Below are 21,090 nucleotides of genomic sequence, written 5' to 3' on the forward strand. Positions count from 1 at the left end.
TTAGCACGTTGAGCTTGTTAGAGGGTGTGTGGTATTTTAAATGGCTTCAAAGTAAATGGCTGTAATTTATAATACCTTGGCTGGAGTTGTTTTACAGCAACTATTGTTGATCTCTGTGTTTTTGTCCCCACTAGTTTAAGTTCTTAGGGCAGAGGGGACCGTTAACATTTGCATACAGCAACATATTTGACCATTTCTGTTTTGGAAGAGTTTAAGTGTTAAATACTGTGCAAACAGCAACTTTTTCTGTGTCCTTGGTAACACAAATCTAAACCACAGCCAAGTGATGTCCTTGAATATCCTGTCCTGAGGGCTCAAACGCATCAATGATTTATACACTCACTTGAGCACACGATGCAGGTTAGCAGATAGTCGCGGGTCTGTGAACTGCGTTGTTCGATTGTTGTGGTCGACAAAGTAGACGCGACCTGTGGCCGTGTTTCTGATCTCCCAGCCTGGTGGCAGTGGACCCAGCTCCTCACAGTTCACATTGCTTAGGTCCCTGAACAAAGACAGTGGAAACCATTAGAAAGAATGATGCGTGCATACATGCAGACATGTACACTAAAACAAACCAAACAGCGTTGATCATCGCACTCTGACCAGCTTCAGTGCTGTATAACCGATTGGCCTCAGATGGGAGAAAAAGTACTCCTCTCATGGATAATAGAGTTATAATGTAATTAACTGACTGAACAAACTCCTTGGATGCTAATTCAATTCAGAGTCGCTATAATTATAAGTGCAAAATCAAACAAGAGGCCCAGCCCTGCTGTGGTTTTACATGTTTGTTGTTAGGAATAATGCATTGTTAGCTGCTTTTTTTAAGTTCAATGGTTTGCATTAACAAGTTACTTAACTTTTATTTTACAGCAACAAACATACAACAAAATCAACATTGTCATTATCCTTCTGACAAAGTACTTGCTCTAATTTCTCAACTCTTCTTCTCTCCTATGCACTGACGTTCCCGTCAGTAGAAACCTAAGCCCTGATCTGGGACGATGCTATAGCCTGAGGACGACCTGTGCTCGTGTCTATGTGTTCATGTGTTCATGTGGGAGCACTTTGTCCTTGTGTGAAGTGAGGACACATCACTCGGGGACAAAGCACATGCCTCGCTGCACTCATCACAACATGCTGGGTCATTTTAGAAGCTCTGTCCAAAATGACCCAACCCTGAGGTTGCTGCTGTGTGCTGGAAGTTAAATGCATTTGCTTCATCACGGAGCAGCAGCTTCACAGAGACACGGCCAAAAATGTATCTCAATAGCAGTGCCTGAAGTCTCTGGTGAATTAGCTAGTGGGCTATTGAGAGTTGGTGAAACAGTTTGATTGAATGCAGAACCACAAGCCTTTGGTGTGTTCAGCTCAACATCTGTCCAAATCATTTTCATCCAACTCCGCATCGGATTCAGAGGTCATTGGTTTGGCTGACCCGAACGTGAGCATGAAATATGACTAATAAGAGTGTTTTTGAACACAACCCTGGGAAATTAGGTCTGATCTAGACCAGTCTAGTCCAGTCAATTTTGATAATATATGTCAGGTTTTACAAAAGGATCGAAACACAACAGGCTGTCAGCACTGCAGTACATTTCTCAATTGTTTCAGTCAATGTGTAGCTGAGATAATTATGCCAACTTTAAAAGATCCTAATAACATTCTTCAAAAGAGGTTTATATAGTGCTTTACAGATCTGGTCAATAAACATGGAAAAACTGTAAATCAAATGAGTTACCTGGGCACCCGAGGGTCATGCCAGGTGCTGACTCCAGTCTGTGTGTGGAGGAAGTAGACTTGACCCTGCTGAGTTGTTCTTTGCTCTAAAACAGAGAGGAGATTAATTGGAATTATTATGTCGGAAAGGCAAAAACAGCACTGAAACAAGCTTGGTCCTGTTGTTCTGTAGTCTAGTGGTGTGGGTACAAGCATGGACAGTGAGTTTTTGTATTTTGGAGAAGAGGAATTCTGTTTATAATTGATGTGACAGGCAAACTGTTTCTTAAGGTGTGCGCCAATGTAATGAATTAGTTCCTCTCTAGTCTCGAGTCGGCCTATCCCAAGAGGATGGGGAAAATAAAACGCCTTCCATGAGTGTTTTTCCTTGCACAGAGTTCCGTGATGCATCCTAGTAGCCTTGTTTTCTCTTAAAGGTTGGTGTGTGTGCTCTGAAAGTAATCCCTTCTCATTCCCATCTCCGAAACCAAAGGAAAGGGAAAGTAAAAACGCTCTCACTCACTCCAAACCCACTAAAAATATATATATACTGTAAAGAAATGGGGGAAGAAATCCAAAGAGAATGGATCGTCACCGGCTTGTTGGATCTCGCATTCCATCCAGCTCATGGATGAATGGAGAGTGAGTGTTGGCACAAAGTATGTGTGGTACACAGGCGTGGTGCTCGTGTGTATGTATATGGACCTGCTAATCCATCACTGCCCCCCACCCCAACTTCCTACTGGCACAACTCATTTCCTACCCACGTCTCCCTCTCTTTTTCCCCTCACACACTCACTCTCACGCTCCCTGACCACACCCAGCCACTGGATCAGAGGGTCTAGCTGAGGAAGAAAGCTCACTAGCTGTTGGGCATCAGTGACTCACTTTGTCCGACCTTGGCCAGCCTCAGTGGACACAACAGGACTTTTCAAAAGGGGGCAGGGGTCCAACAGTGCCCTTCTAAATCCCTGGCAAAGAGGACCACAGTTAAAATAATAATTTATTTTATATACTGTGTGCGTATTGTGGGCTGCACTGTGGCTGACTGTGAAAAGCACACATTTTCTGCATTCCAATGTTGGAAAATGTACTCGTGTAGCCCCTGAATTAATTTCCCAATGTGTTTTCTTGCCAATAACCTAAAGTGCCTTCTCTGAGCTAAACACCGATGAATACCCTTGCTTGCCCCCTTTCTCCTCACAGAAGGATTATCAGTCTGCAAACAGGAGAGGCGAGGACAGTAAAAGAGAGGAGAGAAGAGAAGAAGGGAGGGGAGAGGAGAGGCACACAGCAAGTGTTGATTGCAGTTGTCATGTGGTGCTGTGGTAAGGGGTGTGAGGGGATGGGAGGGGGGGTTTGCTAGAGAACATTTGAGAGAGCCCAAGGACAGCAGAGAGACCGACAGAGAGAAAACAAAAGGATGAAAAGGGCAGAACAAAAATGTTCAAAGTATCGCTTCCTCCAGGCTACAGAGACGACACCACCAAAGGAGCAGCTCCCCACGTCTTTCAGTGCATAGTTTTGTGGGTTAGGGCTGGGACTTCATCTCAGCTTGCCTTTTTGATATCAGTAAACGTCAACACTGATTATGTACTGGCAATGAAACAGTAGTGACAAGGCTGAGCTCTGTCAAATGTAACCAACATTTGACTGGGTGCAGTCAGATGTGTAAATACATTCTCAGGTGACCTTATTGATACTGAATGGCAGAAGGCCCTGAATGCCTTTTCCAGAGCAACGGCTTTAAACAGCTCATGTAGGTAGAATAAACTATTTACATGCTTCTGACCGCCAGCCAGCCAACACACTGCAAAACGTTCCACAAAAGACACTTTAGCAGCTACATGATTGGATCACCTTTGTAATCACATGATCATAACAAGACCGCCTCCTTTTTTTTTGGTTTACAATGGTGCTTTCACTGCTCAGATTGACGAAGTTTGATACAAAATGCAACAACTTATTGAGATCATCTCTTCCTATTTCACCAGATTGAATAAATGGTAATCAGTTAGCGAAGTGAGTGTGTGTGTTGCAGCTCTGTCTCTCACCATAACCCTCAGGCAGGTCAGGTGGCGTATGCAGGTGTGTTCGACTCATGTAGTTGCGATGCCGCTGCGATCGGACCCGTCTCTCCTGGATCCGCGGTTCGCCCGGTGGGCAGCTGGCCTCTGCCCCATTAACGGGCGTCATCACTGGCGTGTTCTCGTCCACCACACAGCTCAGCGGCCGCCCTGACGGGCTGGAATACTCAGACGCTGGCCTGGGTAAGAGTAGTGAGTGGTCATGTAAATGCAGTGTAATCTCAATCAATTTTTTCAGGTTATAAAATACATTTAACCATTTCATAACAAATCAGAAGAGAATAAACATGAGCATCTGGGCTAAACACCAACTTTCTTGCTGTGAACTGGATGAATAAATTGACAAGAACAATACAAATGTTTGTTTTCATTCCAAAGCGTTACATCCATAGTAGAGTGTATTAAATGAGGTTTTGGTGAATGTATGAGACTGTGCGTGCACCGTATTTCATCTGCTTTCAGGAACCTGGGTGTGGAGGGTGCGTTAGAGGTGTGCTAAGGGTTAAGTCATAGGTGTCGCCAGTTTATTTGTTCTCTTGATGTCTAGACATACACACAACTGGTATAGTGTAATTATTGGGAAACAGCATGTGTCATCTGTCCTCAAGATAAAAAATAGATTTTATGGTTAAGGTTAAGATTAAAGTGATCTGAAGGGTTGCATATAAGCATGCAGAAAGTTCTCACAAGACTACAGTAGAACGTGTTTGTGCGCTACTTAACTGCAGGATTTAGGATAACATATCTGATAAGCTGAGATAAACAGAGAAAGGCTGACTCACTAATATTAGTGTGTGTGCGTGTGTAGCATGTGTGACCGTCGTCTGGCTGTCCGGAGTTACTGACGCCATGGCTATCTAAAACCTTGGACCCACAATCCACCTCCTCCCCCTTCCACACACTCTTCCTCCCTCCTATTTCCTCTTTCTCCCCCTTCACTTATGTCCCACCTCTGCCTCCACTCTCCCTGGTCTTTCCTTCATGTTATACCACTCCAATTTCCAATGTCTGAGCCATTTTCTCCCCATCTACACCCACAATGTGTCCTCTCATGACTAGCTCATGGACCAGCTTAAATTTGTCGTCAGTCAGAACCAGTGACAATTGACACTGAAGAATTGTGAGAATAGTAACTGCCTTAGACAACACAATAACAATATTCCCTCTTTGTACCTGGTCAGTTAATATGTAAAATACTTGCACGACTTTATAAATAAGGCAAAAAGAATTGTCTTTTTAAATTTCACTCTGTCTTTATTGCACCTGCTGAAAATGGGAGAGGAAGTAAAGACGGATTGCTTTTTTTCCAACTATTATTCTTACCTTTCGCTACTTGACCTCTGTCATCTCCTCCTCCTACACAGTCCCAAGCTGCTCATCTTCCCTTTCAGCTTCACCATTTCCGCCTTTTTAATTTACCAGCCACTAAACCCTTTCTTCACCATTTCCTGTCTGTCCTACTGCCTTCCACTATGCTGCCTGGGGGCCACTAGAGATGTGTAGTAAGAGTGGGTGAGGAGGTGGGGGTGGTGGTGGTGTTATTTGTTTGCTTACTCCCTAACGGCTCCACTGATATGGGCCAAGTAGGAAGGCGACAGTTGTTTCTGCACGAACAGGGGCCAAGTAAAACCTGGCTGTCCGACTGGCTGGCTAGTCGGTGTATGTGTGTGTGTGTGTGTGTGTGTTGCGGTGGGCTAACGAAATTGACAGCAATTCGCTCATTACCGACATACTGTTATTGTTGTGAGTTATGCCGAGTGGAAGTGTTGTTTTTTTTCTGGAAAGGGAAGTGGGGATAAGTACAACCACTTAAATAGACTCCTGATGCTTTGTTGTAAAAGGTCGAGTTTGTTGTATTTGAAGTGCTAGTTGAGGATGTGTACAGTATGTGTGCAGATGTACCTAGTAGGTCTCTCCCACTGGGTGGTACGTGTGATGTGGTTCAGGTACTGTATCCTTCCGGAGGCTGTCCTCCTCTCTTCCCAGCTGTTTCATGGCACAATATAAAAACGGGTGAGAAACAAACATTGTACTTGTAGTAAAGCAATATCAAAAGTAAAAAATACATCTTTGTCATCATTAAGCACACGTTAATCTGACAGCACTGTAAACAATTCATCCCTCATTTTATAACAGCACAAAAAAAGAGAATCCCCAACATGCATACAGCTGAACCTACACATTTAGGATTGCACAGGAAAAAATGTATTGATCAAATAGATATTTTCTCCTTAAAAAACTGAAAAAATGACCATCGTATAATATGTTAACCTCTACTGTCTACAGCAATTTTTAAATATTCACAGAAGCATAGAGAAGCTCGCCCCCTACCCCAATGTACACATTTAAACTATAGATTACTTTACTAATATAATTACTCTCTGACAGAGTTGAAGATGTGTGCACAAATAGGATAGCTCATTTTTGATTAAAACCTGTGAGAATACTGACCCATCGGGTAAGTCATTGTCGAACAAACGACTGCAGTCCACCACCGGCCCCCCTGTCCCAATGCGATCTCTGGACTGAAGACTCACTACACAGTTAAAGACAAGGAAGACAATCGATCAATGTCATTTTCTTAGTCATTATCTGAGCTGCATTTTATGGGTAATATTTATCATATTGTATTAAGTCCCTATGGTATGTGGTTTCCTGTTTCAGTGATGCTTTCTATACATTTTGTGTTCTTCCTTTTCTCTTCTGACATTAAGACGGGAACAAAATAAGAAGATGAAAGACTTTTTTTCAATAAGTAATGAACCGAGTCGTAGTATTGAGACTGAGGATGCAGTCTGGGTCAATTTGCGTTTACTGTTTAAATAATACAAAGCACTGAGACATCCAGTGGTAACTCTTGCAGGACACGGTTCAACCGCATGTATCTAATTTCAAATAGTGAAAAATGTTTGGTTTGAGAGCGATAAATAATAATTTGCTCTTTAAAAAAAAAAAAAACTGAGCTCTCCATTAACATATTTGTTTTAAGTAAACTGCAAATGTAGTTCCAACAATGTCTTCTAGCTGTTAATTGGTTCAGTGGTTTCAGTAAATGCTCTGGGATTTGAACAAAAGTGTCCATCTGAACTTTTTTTAAAAGTAATGGCAAACTGGCTGTTGACTAGAGCAACATGAATATGCAACGCAGACTGATACAAGACTGCACATGGCTTGACTGCCTCACACTTAAGAATGATAAAATGTTCTATTGTGACGTACAGTATGCAACCGCAATTGTGTGCGTTTGTGCTTCTTACCGACTATTTGTCCTCTCACAGTATCATTGTCATTGGGGCCCAGCTTATTCAGGTCCAGTCTCTGATCTACAGGGAAAAACCAAACCAGACACACAACCATTGATTAAGCATCTGCCCACATGCACAACCACGAACACATCCAGGTACTGAGCAACTTGATATATTTCACGCCAAGTATCCTCCGTTGCAACAACCACCAGATAAGCAGTAGATTTACTATGTTCATGTTATGTGACAATTAAGTAATGTACCAGGAATGTGTGCTTATACGTATTTGATTGGCCAACGCAGAAAATTGCCGGGTAACTTTAAATTGTGTTGTAGCTAAATGTGAGCCAGGTTCTACATTTATGCCAGATGACGTTGTGTTTTCTTTTGCTGGAGTCTTCTGTGTCGACAACCTTGCAGCGTCAATGCATTGCCATTGAAAGGAATGAGGAGGCTATGTGTTTTAGACACGGTGCTAATGATGGTCTGACTTAGTCAAACGGGACACACTGAAGGAGCCAGTCAAAATTATAATTCAACAAATGATGTCTGCATACAGGTGTGCCTTTAAAATATATATTTTTTTTAAAACAGAGTTCTCTGCAGAAGACCCATTTTGTGTGTGAGATATAAAAAAATTGGACACCAAAATGTGTTCGCACTGCCAGACATGGACAGCACAGAAACACAATCAAGGAAGACTCGGAACAAGATCCAGACACAGATACACTCTCTCACACACTAAGCCCCACAGGGGAACTTGTGCAGGTCCAGTCTAGCTGACCAGCGCAGGAGTGATATTAATTGGTACCCATCTAAAATGCAACCTCTCTGTTTGTGTGTGTGCGTGTGTGTGTGTACACAGGGTAAGAGTCCTGCAGGGGCTTTGGCTTACTAAAATATAAAGCCTAATCAAACCTAAGAGTGTGAGTGTAGGAGAGGAAGGGAAATATGCAGAAGAGGCAGCGAGAGAGTGCGTGAGTGAGAGAAAGGGAGATAAAGAGATGCCCCAGTTCTCCATGCACCAACACTAAAACCAAAGCCAGACTGAATCATGTCTTTGGTTTGCCTGTGTGTGTCTGCTTCTATGGACTAAGCAGATCTAAACAACCCTATAGCTTGTTTCCAGAAGTGTGTGTGTGTGTTTGTGTGTGTGCATCTGTTCCGGATACGTGTCTAGACTAAACGGGGATGGTCTAAGCCTTACATGGCTGGAATAGTAAGCAGATTTTTCTCTTGAATAAGAGACGGAAGAAATGGAGAAAAAGGACATTTGCAGACCTTTAACCACAAGCCATCACTGCACCATTCAACTCCTGAGCTAGGGAAAGTGGTTGCTACAATGAACAAACCACATAAACTAGTGTAAATATGTGCATGTTGACCATCATGAGCCGAGTGTGTTTAGTATCGATACATATAGCTTATGCACATCTGTAGCTCTGTGCGTGCATGTCTGTATGCATATGTAAAACCACCAGCAGTATCACAATCAGCAAATATAAAACACTGTTACATCAACACTATAAATACTACACACAAATAAACATCAGGGATCCAAGCGAGGCAGACTAGCACGTGCAGTCAGGCAAGTCATTTTGATGGTGGTGCGTGTGTGTTACTGGGTTTGTGGGTTCAGAAGTAGGACAGAGGACTCAGAGGTTTGTGTCTGCGATGCTGCAGGAAATAGAGCTCAGTGTAGAGCCAGACAGACTTCTAGTAAACTAGACAATCATGCCTGATCCACTTTTGGTTTGCAAGAGAGAGTGAGAGTGTGTGTGTGTGTGTGTGCGTGTCGAATATGACTTCTAGGAACGAATGCAATTCCAGTAAAGTATTGTTTTGTGTTTTTATATTTGTCTTAATGTGTGTGTGTGTGTGTGTGTGTGTGTGTGTGTGTGTGTGTGTGTGTGTTTGTGCACATGTGCATCTTGGTCAGACCACAGACTGGGTACACTGTGTGTGTGTGTGTGTGTGTGTGTGTGTGTCTGCAGCACTCAGGACAAGGACAGGGGGGTAATGTGAGTGCTGGTGTCTTGTCATAGATCATGAGCTGTCTTCATGTCTACTTCCTGTGGCTATGAAAAAGTATCATTTATGCCAGGGTGGCTGTACAGTAAGTGGCTGGTCTGGAGTCTAACTGGAGCCTAAACTGTCTGTTTCTGGAAGCTGTGGGTAAATCTAAGGACAAGTCCTTTGGCACCCAGTAGGGTAAAAGCATAGCACCAGGCTTTCGTGGCTGTCAAGGTCCCTTTTGTGGTTTTTGGTGGATTAAGGGGTGAACTTTAAAGTATGTGCCAAGAATGCCATTTAGGAGCAAATATAATACATATTATGCACTCTAATTTAAAGTATTTAGCTTTTTGGAGTTGGCATATGAGTCTGTTGCATTTGGGCCAACCAAATTCCGACTACCTACATTCATGGCAGTATCCAACTATGCAGTTTGGATTAAAAGAAGCATCCAACAAATGGCAATTATATTCAGACAGACAACTCCTTTAGTGGTTGTGGGGTGTGACTGTGTAAAATGAAAGAATGGAAATAAGAAAAAAAAGCCGGATATTTAAAAAAATGGAAGAAAACGCAACCAAGTGTGGTTGCTCTGGAACATGTCCGACATCTTTTGTTTAGGACAGGTCAGGAAGATGGATTGAGAAAAGGAGACAAATGTGCGAAAGAATGTTAATTTGAGAGTATGTAGTACAGCTAAGTGTATATGCGTCAGTATCAACTGACTGGTGCTGCCATCGAGGTAGCCAGGGCTAACAAGCATGTGGCCGTGTTGACTGCACACAGAAAATAGGAGTCAAAATCAACACAGGAGCCGCAGTCTGAAGCAACGCAGACGTAACCGTTTGAGAACGTGTCTGTGCAAACTCATTGCTGTTCCTTTGTATGTTACCCACACTAGCCTGGAGTCAACTTTATGGTCACACAGCTATCCCAAAACAGCATCCTTATTCCTGTTTTTGCATCTTGTGCAAAACAGTGCCAATAAGTATACCAGCAGGAATTTGTTTCCAAGAATAAAATCTTGTTGCTTCTTGACAGACAGTTGCATTGCTGTAAAAATGAATTGTGACTGTTGAATTAGTCCCGGGTGCCGGATGTCTACAGCAAGCAATATTTCTGACATGTGTGGCCTAAAGGAGTTGCTTGTGTATTGTGCCCATAAATCTTATGGCAATGAATGGCTGGCACAAACGCAGCAGCAGGCTGCAAGCTGAGGATGGGAGCGTTGAAAGAGCTACACATGTAGCAGCAGGCTAGCTAGCTATCAAACTGTTGCAGTCAGACAAAACAGAAGCACAGGAAAGGCTCCTTGAAATGAAGTTTTTGTAAGTTGTTGGAGACACTATGTCTTGCCCACACATTTGTCTATCTGACTATGTGTGCTGAGTGCAGAAGGAGTGTGCATAGATGTGTGAGGAGATGTTAACATGGCTCACTCTTAAGTTATTATTTAATTAATTCTGTATTTCCCGTGGAACCTCCCCATCACTCTTCACCAACAAGCCAGACTGGCACCAGGGTAAAGGCCATGGTGAGCATGCAGAGACCAGACTGCAGCCCCACACAGAGTACTTACAGCCAGTGTCTTTGAGTCTGTTGATGGCGTTGGATAGGAGGCGGACACAGCCGAGGAAACCTGCGCCCTGCTTTTTGTGGATCTTTTTGTGGTTCCATACACTGATGGTTATCGAGTCTGCCTTTCCGATGTATCTGACAGAGGAAGAGAAGAAGTGAAGGAAAACAGTTCAATAAGACAAAAAAAGGGGTTTGCAATCCTGACAATAGAGTTTCCAAATGGTTCAATAAACACATGACTTATACTTGTGTGTGCATTGAAAAGAGAGCAGAGCAGGTGATCAACCCGCAGGGTACGAAATGAAATCATGAGCTGCGACAAATACACAGACTAAAAAAAAACCCAGTAAAAACTAAAAACTTGTAGTTCGCATCTCTTCCAACTAATTCTCCCCAACAGCAAGAGAACAATGCAGACCATGTTTGCGGTGTAGACTTTGAGACGGTGTAATGAGGCCGATCAGCTGATTTAAAGTACTTTGTGTACGTGCTCGAGTGTTTGTGCAGATTAAGCTCAGCCAAGTCTAGTCGTGGTTGAAGAACAGAGGAAGTCCCCGTGATGTGCTCCACCACTGTCTGACACCCAGACAGCTCCCACAGTAAACACGCAGAGTTCAACATTCAAATGCACAATCACACAGTCACTGACACACACAGTCACTGACACACACAGTCACTGACACACACAGTCACTGACACACACACACACAGTCACTGACACACACACACACACACGTAATTACAGCCTAGCAGCCAGCACTGATGCCAAGCTCTATATTATGCTGTGTATCACTAACGAGAAGTGGGGTTTCCCTACTAAACGCATATATTTAGTATGTAAGCCAAATCCTGGAATTTGGTTCATTGTTGCACTGAAATTAAATTACAACCTGTGAGAGTGGTGGATCATTTTGTGTGTCCAGTGATTCAGTCTGTTGTTGCTATCTTAAAATCTGATCAGGATGTGCAGTAGCAGAGATTAGCATCTTGGCACGTTCACTTTTTCTCTCTTAGCAGAAGCTTTTGCTTTGATGCTCCTGTAGATTATGATCTACTAGATGGCTAGTACATAGCCATTTAACATTATTAGAAGTCAAATAGTGAAAGAACAGTTTTATGCTACTGAACTTTCAATTGTCTTAGGAGTTAAAGGCTTTTTCCCCCAAGAAATGAATATTTACAGACTAGAAACCACTGGAGGTGAGAGGTTCCAAACCCTCTAATTTGGGAAGGGTTCTGTCACGCCATAATATGGGATTATACAGAATATTTCACAAATTAGGAGAATTTGACAAACACAACAGCTGAATGGATTTATTTGTTAATTTGTGTTTAATTAAAGCAGTGATGTTGTTCACACTGATGAGATCACTTTCGACTAAGCTCTGCAAGCATTGTTATGTTTCAATTTGGTTCCCTGCATTTTGCATGCTGTGGTGGAACTCAAATGCTCTTTCTGAGCACATTATAATGTTGTAGGCTTAATCTCATGCTCTTCCCTTCACACACACTGCAGTTGTGACATTAACAGGTCAATGTGATGCAAAGGTGTGGTGTGCAAAGCATCTCGGAGCAAAAAAAGAGAACTGAAATAGCCGACGAGACAATGACCGAGTGTCTGAAGAAAAGAGAACAGGTGAAACATGTCATTTCCTCACTAATAATGACTGTGCCAAAAACTGTGTTGGGATACCTTATGCTGACATAACATTGCAGGTACTGAGGAAATTATTGCAACACTGCTATCAACAGCAGATTAATACAGATCGGAGTGGGTTTAACAGTCAGCACTGATTAATAAGTACAGTATTTACACACATGACTAGAGACTGGACTGACTGTGACTCCCTGTCTTCTATAGGTGGTTGGTGTTGCTCTGAAAGCCACAGTATACTTGGTGTGCGAACTTTATCCAGAAAAGGACAAACTGGACCATATTTCTGAACAGAAAATCTGTCCAGAGCTGCAGGGACCAGTTCTCACTGTGTGACCACCATCTGAAACTGGTCAACATCCCTTATGGGCTGTGTCAAAACATTTCTGGGCTTGGTTTTGGAAAAAGTAATTTATAAAGTTCCTAATGTTTTTGCGCAAGACATAATATTATACATGAAATATTATAGCAGCATGCTCAAAATAATAAACATATTTCCAAGTAAAAAGAAATATGCCCCCATAAGATGAATATACCTCTGAATATTATGTCAAATATAACAATAGCCATTAAAGTAATCTATTTCCAGATAATATTATGACATAAGATGCATTATAAATGAATTAATAATGACAGATTCATATTTTTCTTCCCCTTGTGAATACTGCTCAGGACTCAAACAGAACAGTATGTGCAGGGTTCCCCTCGTGTTCTTGACACGCTCCTTTTGCTGTTCATGGTGTTAAAGTATTCCAGTCCCACCACTAACTCTACTTTAAAAACAAGAACAAGAAACTCTCATACGATTCTCTGCTGTTTGGTCAAGCACACAGACAACACAATTAAAAACAATCTCTCTGTATCTCTCTCACTCACGCACTTCATAAAGGTAGTTGCGGCAAAAACAAAAGGAAGGATTAGCACTACTAATCCTACAGACAACAGCAGAGGAGGGGAAACATTCTTGGGGCAAATCCAGATTAGCTTTCCAGGACATACTAACTCCAGAGCCGAACAGCTTCCCACACTTTGTCTTGCCAAGGAACGTACATTACATTGGGATATCACCAATGAGATTTCTTTCCAGGTTGGATATATTTCATATTAATGTTGGACAGCCTTCAGTTGTTAACATCTTTAAAGACAAAAATAAATCAGAGTGGAGATTCTACAGCTCTGGCTCGTCCATATCAAGTATCTTGATCTGATTGATGTAAATTGAGTTAATGCCAAAGCATTCTTCCTCTATTCCCTTGTTCCGTGCTGTTACATTGAACCGACCGCCCCATTTCACTTCTTCCACTTTTGGACATATGCTTCCACAGTCTCTCATAACAGAAAATTGTGAACATTTAAGCAATAACCTCACTAAAGAAAGTACAATAATTTCTGGCTGCAATGTAGGTATGTCTGGCAGTAGAGCTTCTTGAAGGTGGTTGAACCTTTGCTTTCAGTCCAAGATGGCGAGTGACAAAAAGCATACTGAATATACAACCAAAACCAGGCCTGTTTCCAAGCCCAGAGCAAACAACTTGCTCTCTTTGAGCATTCTACTGTGGGAAAAAAAAAGAAGGCTGGAAACAGATGCCAAGCATGAGGAGGCAACTTGCCAAAACCAGACCTACATATTACTGCAAGTTCATGAACTTTCAACACATACTAAATGTATAAAGAGATAACTTTTTTTACAGGGTATGTATGATATGTAATGTAGAGAACCAAGGCGTATGGTAGTATCAATGTCATGTGACAAGAAGACCCCACCTCCTAAAGCTGAAGGCTGGAGATGGATGGGGGGGGGGGGTGTGGTGGTGAGTTGGCAATGGGCCAATCCCACACTCCCATCTGCTTTCTGTGGCATGTTAGCCATTTCCTGAACCAGAGGAAGAGGCCAGGGGTCGCTGGAGGGAAACAAAGTCCTCCGAGAGGGTGGGGATCGAGAAGGAGGGAGAGAATTATGTAAAAGAGGGGATCTGAGGTTAATGTTGACAGTGCACAGGCAGCATTGTGAAACAGGTGTGAGTGTGTGTGAGCGCCCAGAAAGGCAAGATGCCTCAGTTGTTATAGTGAAATGTACAGTCACATATGTATGGACAGTTAAATAATTCAGAAATATATGTTCTTCTTACACAACTGGATTTGATTATAATTAGGGCAGCAACAAACAATTATTTTGGTTATTGATTAACCTACACATTGTTTTATTGAATAATATATTCATTAAATTGCCTGGTCTATAAATTGTCAGAAAATTGATTGCCATTTTCGCTTGAAAAAAATCAAAAATCTTCATCTGCCAATCGACGAATCGATTAATGAACATATCATGGCGACCGTAATTATAACATCATTTTTGCTGCCTTTTTCCTAAACGATCAAATTTAACTATTATTTTCAGCTATTTCTTTCAGGCTTCATTTTTTCCTAAATTCCCTTTTCTAACAGTTTCCCTCCGTCTCTCACGACTACACAACCGTGGTTGCCAGCGGGTCCTTTGTTGGTAATCACTCCTTGTAACCGTCTGTCGACACAGACCTCAGTACAGGGATGTTACCGTTACTGTTGTAACTTTTCTCAGCAGTAACCATCTAACAACAAACGTGTTTCCCTCCTGCATCCCTTCTGGTTTTTGCCATGGCATTATTCATAGATTTAGTTTGAAATACTAATAATATTAATTTACACGTTAAACTATATGAGATTACAAAAATAAAGCCGCACTCCAAGTGTGTGTGTTGGCCTATGTGAAGACACATTCGGCTCAGAAAAGTGAGCAAACCAGATAAATATGAATCACACAAACTCCAAATTACAGCGGATATTGTTCCAGAGTGCAGAACTATTTATCAAACGCCATCCTCTAATACCCAAAATAGCATGAATCCGTTACCTGAGAAAGAAAGAATTCATATCAGTATGTGTTGTGTTTTCCTCCCAAGGAATCTCATGTGCATTCGACATTCGTCAGAGTGAGACCAGAGGTATGGAATGTCTAAAATCTCACTCTGCATGATGTATTGTTCACGCATGAAATAGCTCAAAAGCTTTTAAGATGGATGTCTCTGCGCACAGTGAAGAGACGACTCAATCGGCATTCCTGAAACACTTGTCATAGCAGTTCCACATGGAGACATACTACAGAGCAAAACCAGTACGGCGTGTTTCTGTGATAACAATGCTTCCTGTACGGTTTCAAATTTCAGGTGGTGTGTGTGACCTCATTCACAAACACTCGCTGCATTCGTTTCTAAATGAGGCATCAAAACAGTTCTGTTCACTTACAGATCATAATGTTGATTCCACTTGGGGTCCAGCGTATTTCTCACAGTATCTGTAGAGTGGCATTGTCCTGAGCCATCCACCACCACTTTGGCAAAAGGATCTGGCAACCCTGTAAAAGCAGACAGAGGCAAGCAAAAAAGGTTTCGTTAAGCAACTGTACAAACCCTTTAAACCCTCACGTACGTGTGTGTGACAATGGGACAAGTTCAACCCCGCCCATTTCGACTGATTTATGTCTCACAATTCAGTTATTCAGTAGTACAATTATCACATTTCAGAGAGACCAGGCAAGCAAATACTGCTCATAAAAAAAAATCCTAAATCTGAACCATCTACTCAGCAGAGGTAAGTGACATGTAGAACAAATGTAGAGCAGTTGTAGTCGGGTCAATGCACCTGTGGTGACTGCAACTATTTTGCTTTTTTTTTTTTTTTTTTTTTAAGTCTCCCAGCCCGGAGACGGGAATTTGTTTGTGCCGTTATCTGATCCACTGACGTCTTACTATCATGAAGGTTGCTAGATTTTTCTTCTTCCGATAGCCTTTTTTTTTTTACAGCAATGGTTGTCCTGGAGGAGTACGACCGGCCTCAAAGAATTTCCCCAATATTGAGTTTTTAGCTGCGTCTCCGCACCCTTTTTACCTGCCAAGAGAATTTCCTAAATTATGTATCATGGTTGTTTGTATCCACCCTAAAGCAAACGTGGTCAATGCCACATCAGTCATCGTAAAAGTGCAGCAGCAGCTCGCAGAGCATATCCCCAGATGCACCTATCTTTATTATGGGGGCTTTTCATTGCTGCTCTGTGGATAAGTCCCTTAGTCTCTTAGTCAAGTTACCTCCCCTACAAGACATGGGATTGTGCTGGACCTTTGTTATGGGACCATCAGGGGAGCCTACAAATGTTATTGCAAAGCTCCTCTGATCATAACACTGCTCATTAAGTTCGGAGTGCAAGGACATCATAGTGTGGTCGGAGGGAGTAGTATCCCGGGCAGATTTAGGCACCGACGCAGTCTCATCAGTATCATTCAATACAATGTGTCAGTATGTGTGTGTTGTATTGATTGCCATTTTTATTCATAGTTGTATTCTTTTTGAATTTACTATCATTGACTGCTGTCTGTGAGCCAAATCACCCTTCTGGGACATTGAAGCTTTACTCTACTCTACACGTATAATCTATTAATAGTATCTTATTTGCCGTGTTCATCTGGTGTTCTCTGTGTGGCTGTGCATGCCTACTTTAAATGTGAGTTTTTACCTTTGGGCACCGATACTTCACACAAGTCAAACCTGTTCAGTCACCCTTATGCTTTTGTGGGACTTCCGTCTCTGTGAAGGTAAATGAACTTGCTATTGTGTGTATTCATGACCTCCAGGTTAATGGAGAACCAAACCACTAGCTTAATACCTCACCATGCAATTAAGCACTTTCACCCTGGCCACAACTGTCAATCCATTTAAAAGATGTGGGTTGCTCAGAGGTATTCTTTTGTGGGAAACGTCTCGTCAGTAGAACTAAATGATAGGTCTCCTCTTGCATTAATGCCAGCGACTGAGGACGGCCTTCTGTCCTGATCGCCTAAACAGAGGTTGAAGAAACGGCCTGCAGCTAAACGTTAACCAATAGTAAATTAGAAGCCAATAAGAAAACGATGTACCTATTCCTCCTACTATGACCTCCAAATATCAGTATTTCAATCTTTGCATGTTTGTTTGCACTTGTGTTTTATAGTCCAATCTCACTAGAATGGTGTCAGACTCTTTAGTCTCTCTATATTCACATTGGCTTGTTTTCTAATAGAAAGCCAGACAAGGCAAGGCAGGGCCTACCTGTACCACACTGAACATATTTAGGTCTCCTTATTTTCTTCCATTACAAAATGAGCAGGATTTGACATGTGATGTTCTTATGACAAAATGCAAAATCAGGGGATGAAATGTCTTCTAAACTACACAGTGAAGTTTGTGTTTTATTCTCAGTTAATCACCATTAAGATGTTCTTTCTGTCCAGTTTAAAAAGCCGTTTTTTAAGTCAAGTCTAATGCCTCCGTTTCAGTGGACCTGATGCGTATTGCTAGAAGTTTGGTTAGCGGTGGGTCCCTGTGCGTGCCAAGCCTCCTGGTGCGTGAAACAGACAGACAGCTCCTGAGGTACTTCATTTACAGCACGGCTTCAAAAGCCAGCAAGCTGCCACTGCTGACAAAGCCCATTTTAATGCACAAGGGGGGGGAATGGGACGAGAATAGCAACATGTAAAAATAGGATCTACTTACGGAAGAAGTCTTTTTTTGCCAGGTTCTTTGCACACAGGACTGGAAAAGAAGAAATACAGAGATGTTAGTGTCAGGTTAAAAATTTGATGTAAAATAGATTAAAAAAAAAAATAAAAATAAAAAACAGGCCAAAGATGGTTTTCACAAGAACCTTGGCTGTCATCATACAAACATAGTCAGCTTTCAATGGCATGTAATCTTTCTACTGAATATCTATTCTAAGATATTATAGAGTACATCTTTTACTCTGCAAGTGAAGTTACTGATTTTTAAAGCACATTTGTAAACACTTGACAGTTTCCTTTGAGTAATCATTACTGCTGTCTTTTTGAAAACATATAGGTTTGTCCATCTTCATCGTCCCATCACAGACAAGGAGATCAGTCTTCAGAGTTCCTCCTTGTAAAATATTGAGTAGAGAAGCACTTTTTCCTGTATGAAGCAAGTCCTTGGGGGATTTGCATCACAGACAACATGCAATAGTTTTCAACAGAGGCCGACAAAGTAAGAGAGTCTGCGAGTCTGTTGTGTCTGCTGTTGTCTTTTTTTAAATCTTTCGTCCTAAATGTCTCCTTCCTTGTGTGTTAAGAGGGCCTGTTTGAACTGAAGCAGGCCAATGCTTTGTTTGGAGCTGGCTAGACAATCCTGTGACAATTATAAAAGCGAGACAAAGTAGGCCCTGGCCAAGCAGCAACAACTAATAGCAGTAGCAGAGAAAACCAACACGATGAAGATAAAAACGGTGAGCATGAGAGATGTGACTGACCAACATCTTGATCGCTGAACTCAAAACAAAAGAACAAAGAGGTTTATAAAACTGTATATTCATGGTAATGGGCAGGCACTTCCACGTCATTATGAATGCAGGTACACGTGAACACTCCCTTTTCCAACCGTATCATGGCCTTAGTAACTACAAGATTTACATTACAAGTTAATCAAAAGACAGATTAGATATTCTGCAGTGCCCAGGCAACTCAGTGGGATATAAAAAGGACATCTGCCTGAAAATAGGAAGTTCAAATACACATCACATCCTTTGCCGCTTGTCATCTTCTTTATCTTAGCATTATTTTCTGCCTCTTCCCCTCTACCACCGTCTAATGAAGAAACAAGCCATAAATACCACACAAATAAATTCTGTTCTAGCCAGCCTCAGGTGGTATCTAGTATTTCTGAAAACCAGAAAGATAAGGCTTCCAAAGGGAATATTGTCCAACATCTACAACTCAATGTAAAACTTGTAGTGAACGCTGTGGTGCTATTTTTTTTTACAGCAGCCAACTATGCCTCATTAAGAAATGAATATACATGAGCTATGAATATTAGATGTAGCTTGAAGGACAGAACTCTTATGCAGTTTGACGTTTTTGACCTTTTCAGTTGTTGCTACAAGCTCAGAAATACACATTTATTACATTAAGATCCCTACGCCAAAACAGTGCTGTGCTGGAGACATCGTGTACACGGCTTACACAACAGATCATGTTAGAGCATGTGAACCTGCCGCGAATAAGAAACAAGCACCACTTCCGTAAAAGATGTGGACAGGCCTGGGAAACCAACCTATCATTAAACCCATTCAAAGTGGAGACCTCGACGGTGACCAAAATGACAAGGTCAAGACAAATCAGACAGAATCACAACATGGGAAACATACGATCGTAACACAAACCAAATTGCACTGACTGGGCTGCCTGGATGAACACTAACCATCAGCTTGTCAGGGGGAAATTACACTGCCAAAGCCGACAGTATGGACGCAGGCCAAATCAGAGGCCGCCAGAAAAGCCTCCTGTGGGACAAAATGGACAGTGTTGACGGCAGACAGGAGAAAAACAGGAGAGACAGAGGCCTGAAATCTTGGCAGAACATTTGTGGACAGAAATTCCAACCCAAAAATCCGCCACCAAAGTTAAAATGGGTCGTCATCTTAGGCCTTAACCCTTGCCTTTAAGATGAATGTATGAGCCCGTTTCGTTCACTCGTATTCCAGGATATTAGCAACAGAGGTTTAGTGACAAACTGCACTTTGTCTATTGGTTTGGGAATGTTGTTTAAAAGAGGCCCCGTGGAGTTTTCTTGTAAACAAGCTAAATTTATGTTCACATTTAGTGTTACAAATATGCAGTGTGTTTATCCTAACAAGCCTGTAGACCGAGTTTCCTTCCTCATAAAAACATTTGCAAAGCAGATTTATTCCCAGAGGCTAATAAACTACTCCAGAAAAGTTCTGAACCATGTTGTGTGGCATTCAGCTATTATTTGAGTTTAGATTTTTATCATAGCGTCATATGGTTTCGCTGTGGGTGCTCATGACTGCTGAGGAGGCAACACTGGTAAGTAGCTGTAGTGGGTTAAACGGAGTGTGCTGAGCAATAATGCAGACTTGGCTCTCTGGTTACCAAACTATGCTAATGAAGATTAAAGGATTAACCTGCACACTGCTCCAGTGTCTCGGCCACGATTGCCACAGAGGGTAAAGCCTCACTCATTATCATCAATGGCTTTTCACCACTGGCGATGATGACAATGACGAATAGGTTAAAAGGGGGCATACATTAGACAATGGAGCAATAATGACAACTGGGGGCCAAAGTTCAGAGATAAAACTACCAGCAAGGTTTTCATGACTTATGAAGACACATCATTTGATCTTACTCCAGGTTTCTACAAGGTACCTAATTGACTTATTGGCAATTAGTGAGACAACAGGCCGTCTGGCATTTTAAAAAAAAAGTCAGACGACAAAGGTACAGTGAGTACCGTGAGAATGTATGCAACAGCAAGATGCAAAGGGAAAGCCATCTGGACATGTGTGTGCATTAGTGAGTTAAGAGTTCAGTGTCCTTTATGCAAGAGAGAGAGAGAGCTGCATTGTGAACCTTCCCTCCCTGTGATCTGGGGAAAGCCTCTATAAAGGGCTCCTTGGCTCTCCCTGTTCAACCTTTCGTAATTCAGCAGCACTATAGTCACTATAGAAAATACATCAGTATATTGTGAAAACAAAGGCAGACTGAGAAATGTTCAGAAAACTTCTATTCTTCTAAATACTGCCCCACAGATTTGTTTAACGTCATTTTACAGGAGCCCCACAAGGATTTAGATAAACATGCCTAAATATGTTGATAATCTTATCTGGGCTTTTGCAAACTCTACAACTGTGGACCCTGGCATCAATGAGGAATCAGATCTCATCCGTGCGCCCTGTGGGGATCCAGCAGTGTTGAAT

At 42.0% G+C, this 21,090-nt stretch overlaps 1 protein-coding gene across 1 annotated transcript in view; it reads right to left on the reverse strand.

The window, feature by feature from the left end:
* Positions 1-21,090, reverse strand: part of LOC142948344 (E3 ubiquitin-protein ligase SMURF2-like) — a 50,350-nt gene that overhangs the window by 13,397 nt on the left and 15,863 nt on the right. The window contains exons 2-10 of the mRNA XM_076090320.1: positions 17,859-17,897; positions 15,579-15,687; positions 10,644-10,777; positions 7,064-7,129; positions 6,258-6,342; positions 5,709-5,792; positions 3,774-3,985; positions 1,742-1,826; positions 344-502 (exon numbers count right to left, since the gene is read on the reverse strand). Coding sequence (XP_075946435.1) covers positions 344-502; positions 1,742-1,826; positions 3,774-3,985; positions 5,709-5,792; positions 6,258-6,342; positions 7,064-7,129; positions 10,644-10,777; positions 15,579-15,687; positions 17,859-17,897 — 973 coding nt within the window. The remainder of the gene's footprint in view (positions 1-343; positions 503-1,741; positions 1,827-3,773; positions 3,986-5,708; positions 5,793-6,257; positions 6,343-7,063; positions 7,130-10,643; positions 10,778-15,578; positions 15,688-17,858; positions 17,898-21,090) is intronic.

This window comes from Anarhichas minor, unplaced genomic scaffold (genome assembly GCF_050575085.1).
Source record: "Anarhichas minor isolate MPS153535 unplaced genomic scaffold, ASM5057508v1 ptg000012l, whole genome shotgun sequence".
NCBI classification, from domain to species: Eukaryota; Metazoa; Chordata; class Actinopteri; order Perciformes; family Anarhichadidae; genus Anarhichas; species Anarhichas minor.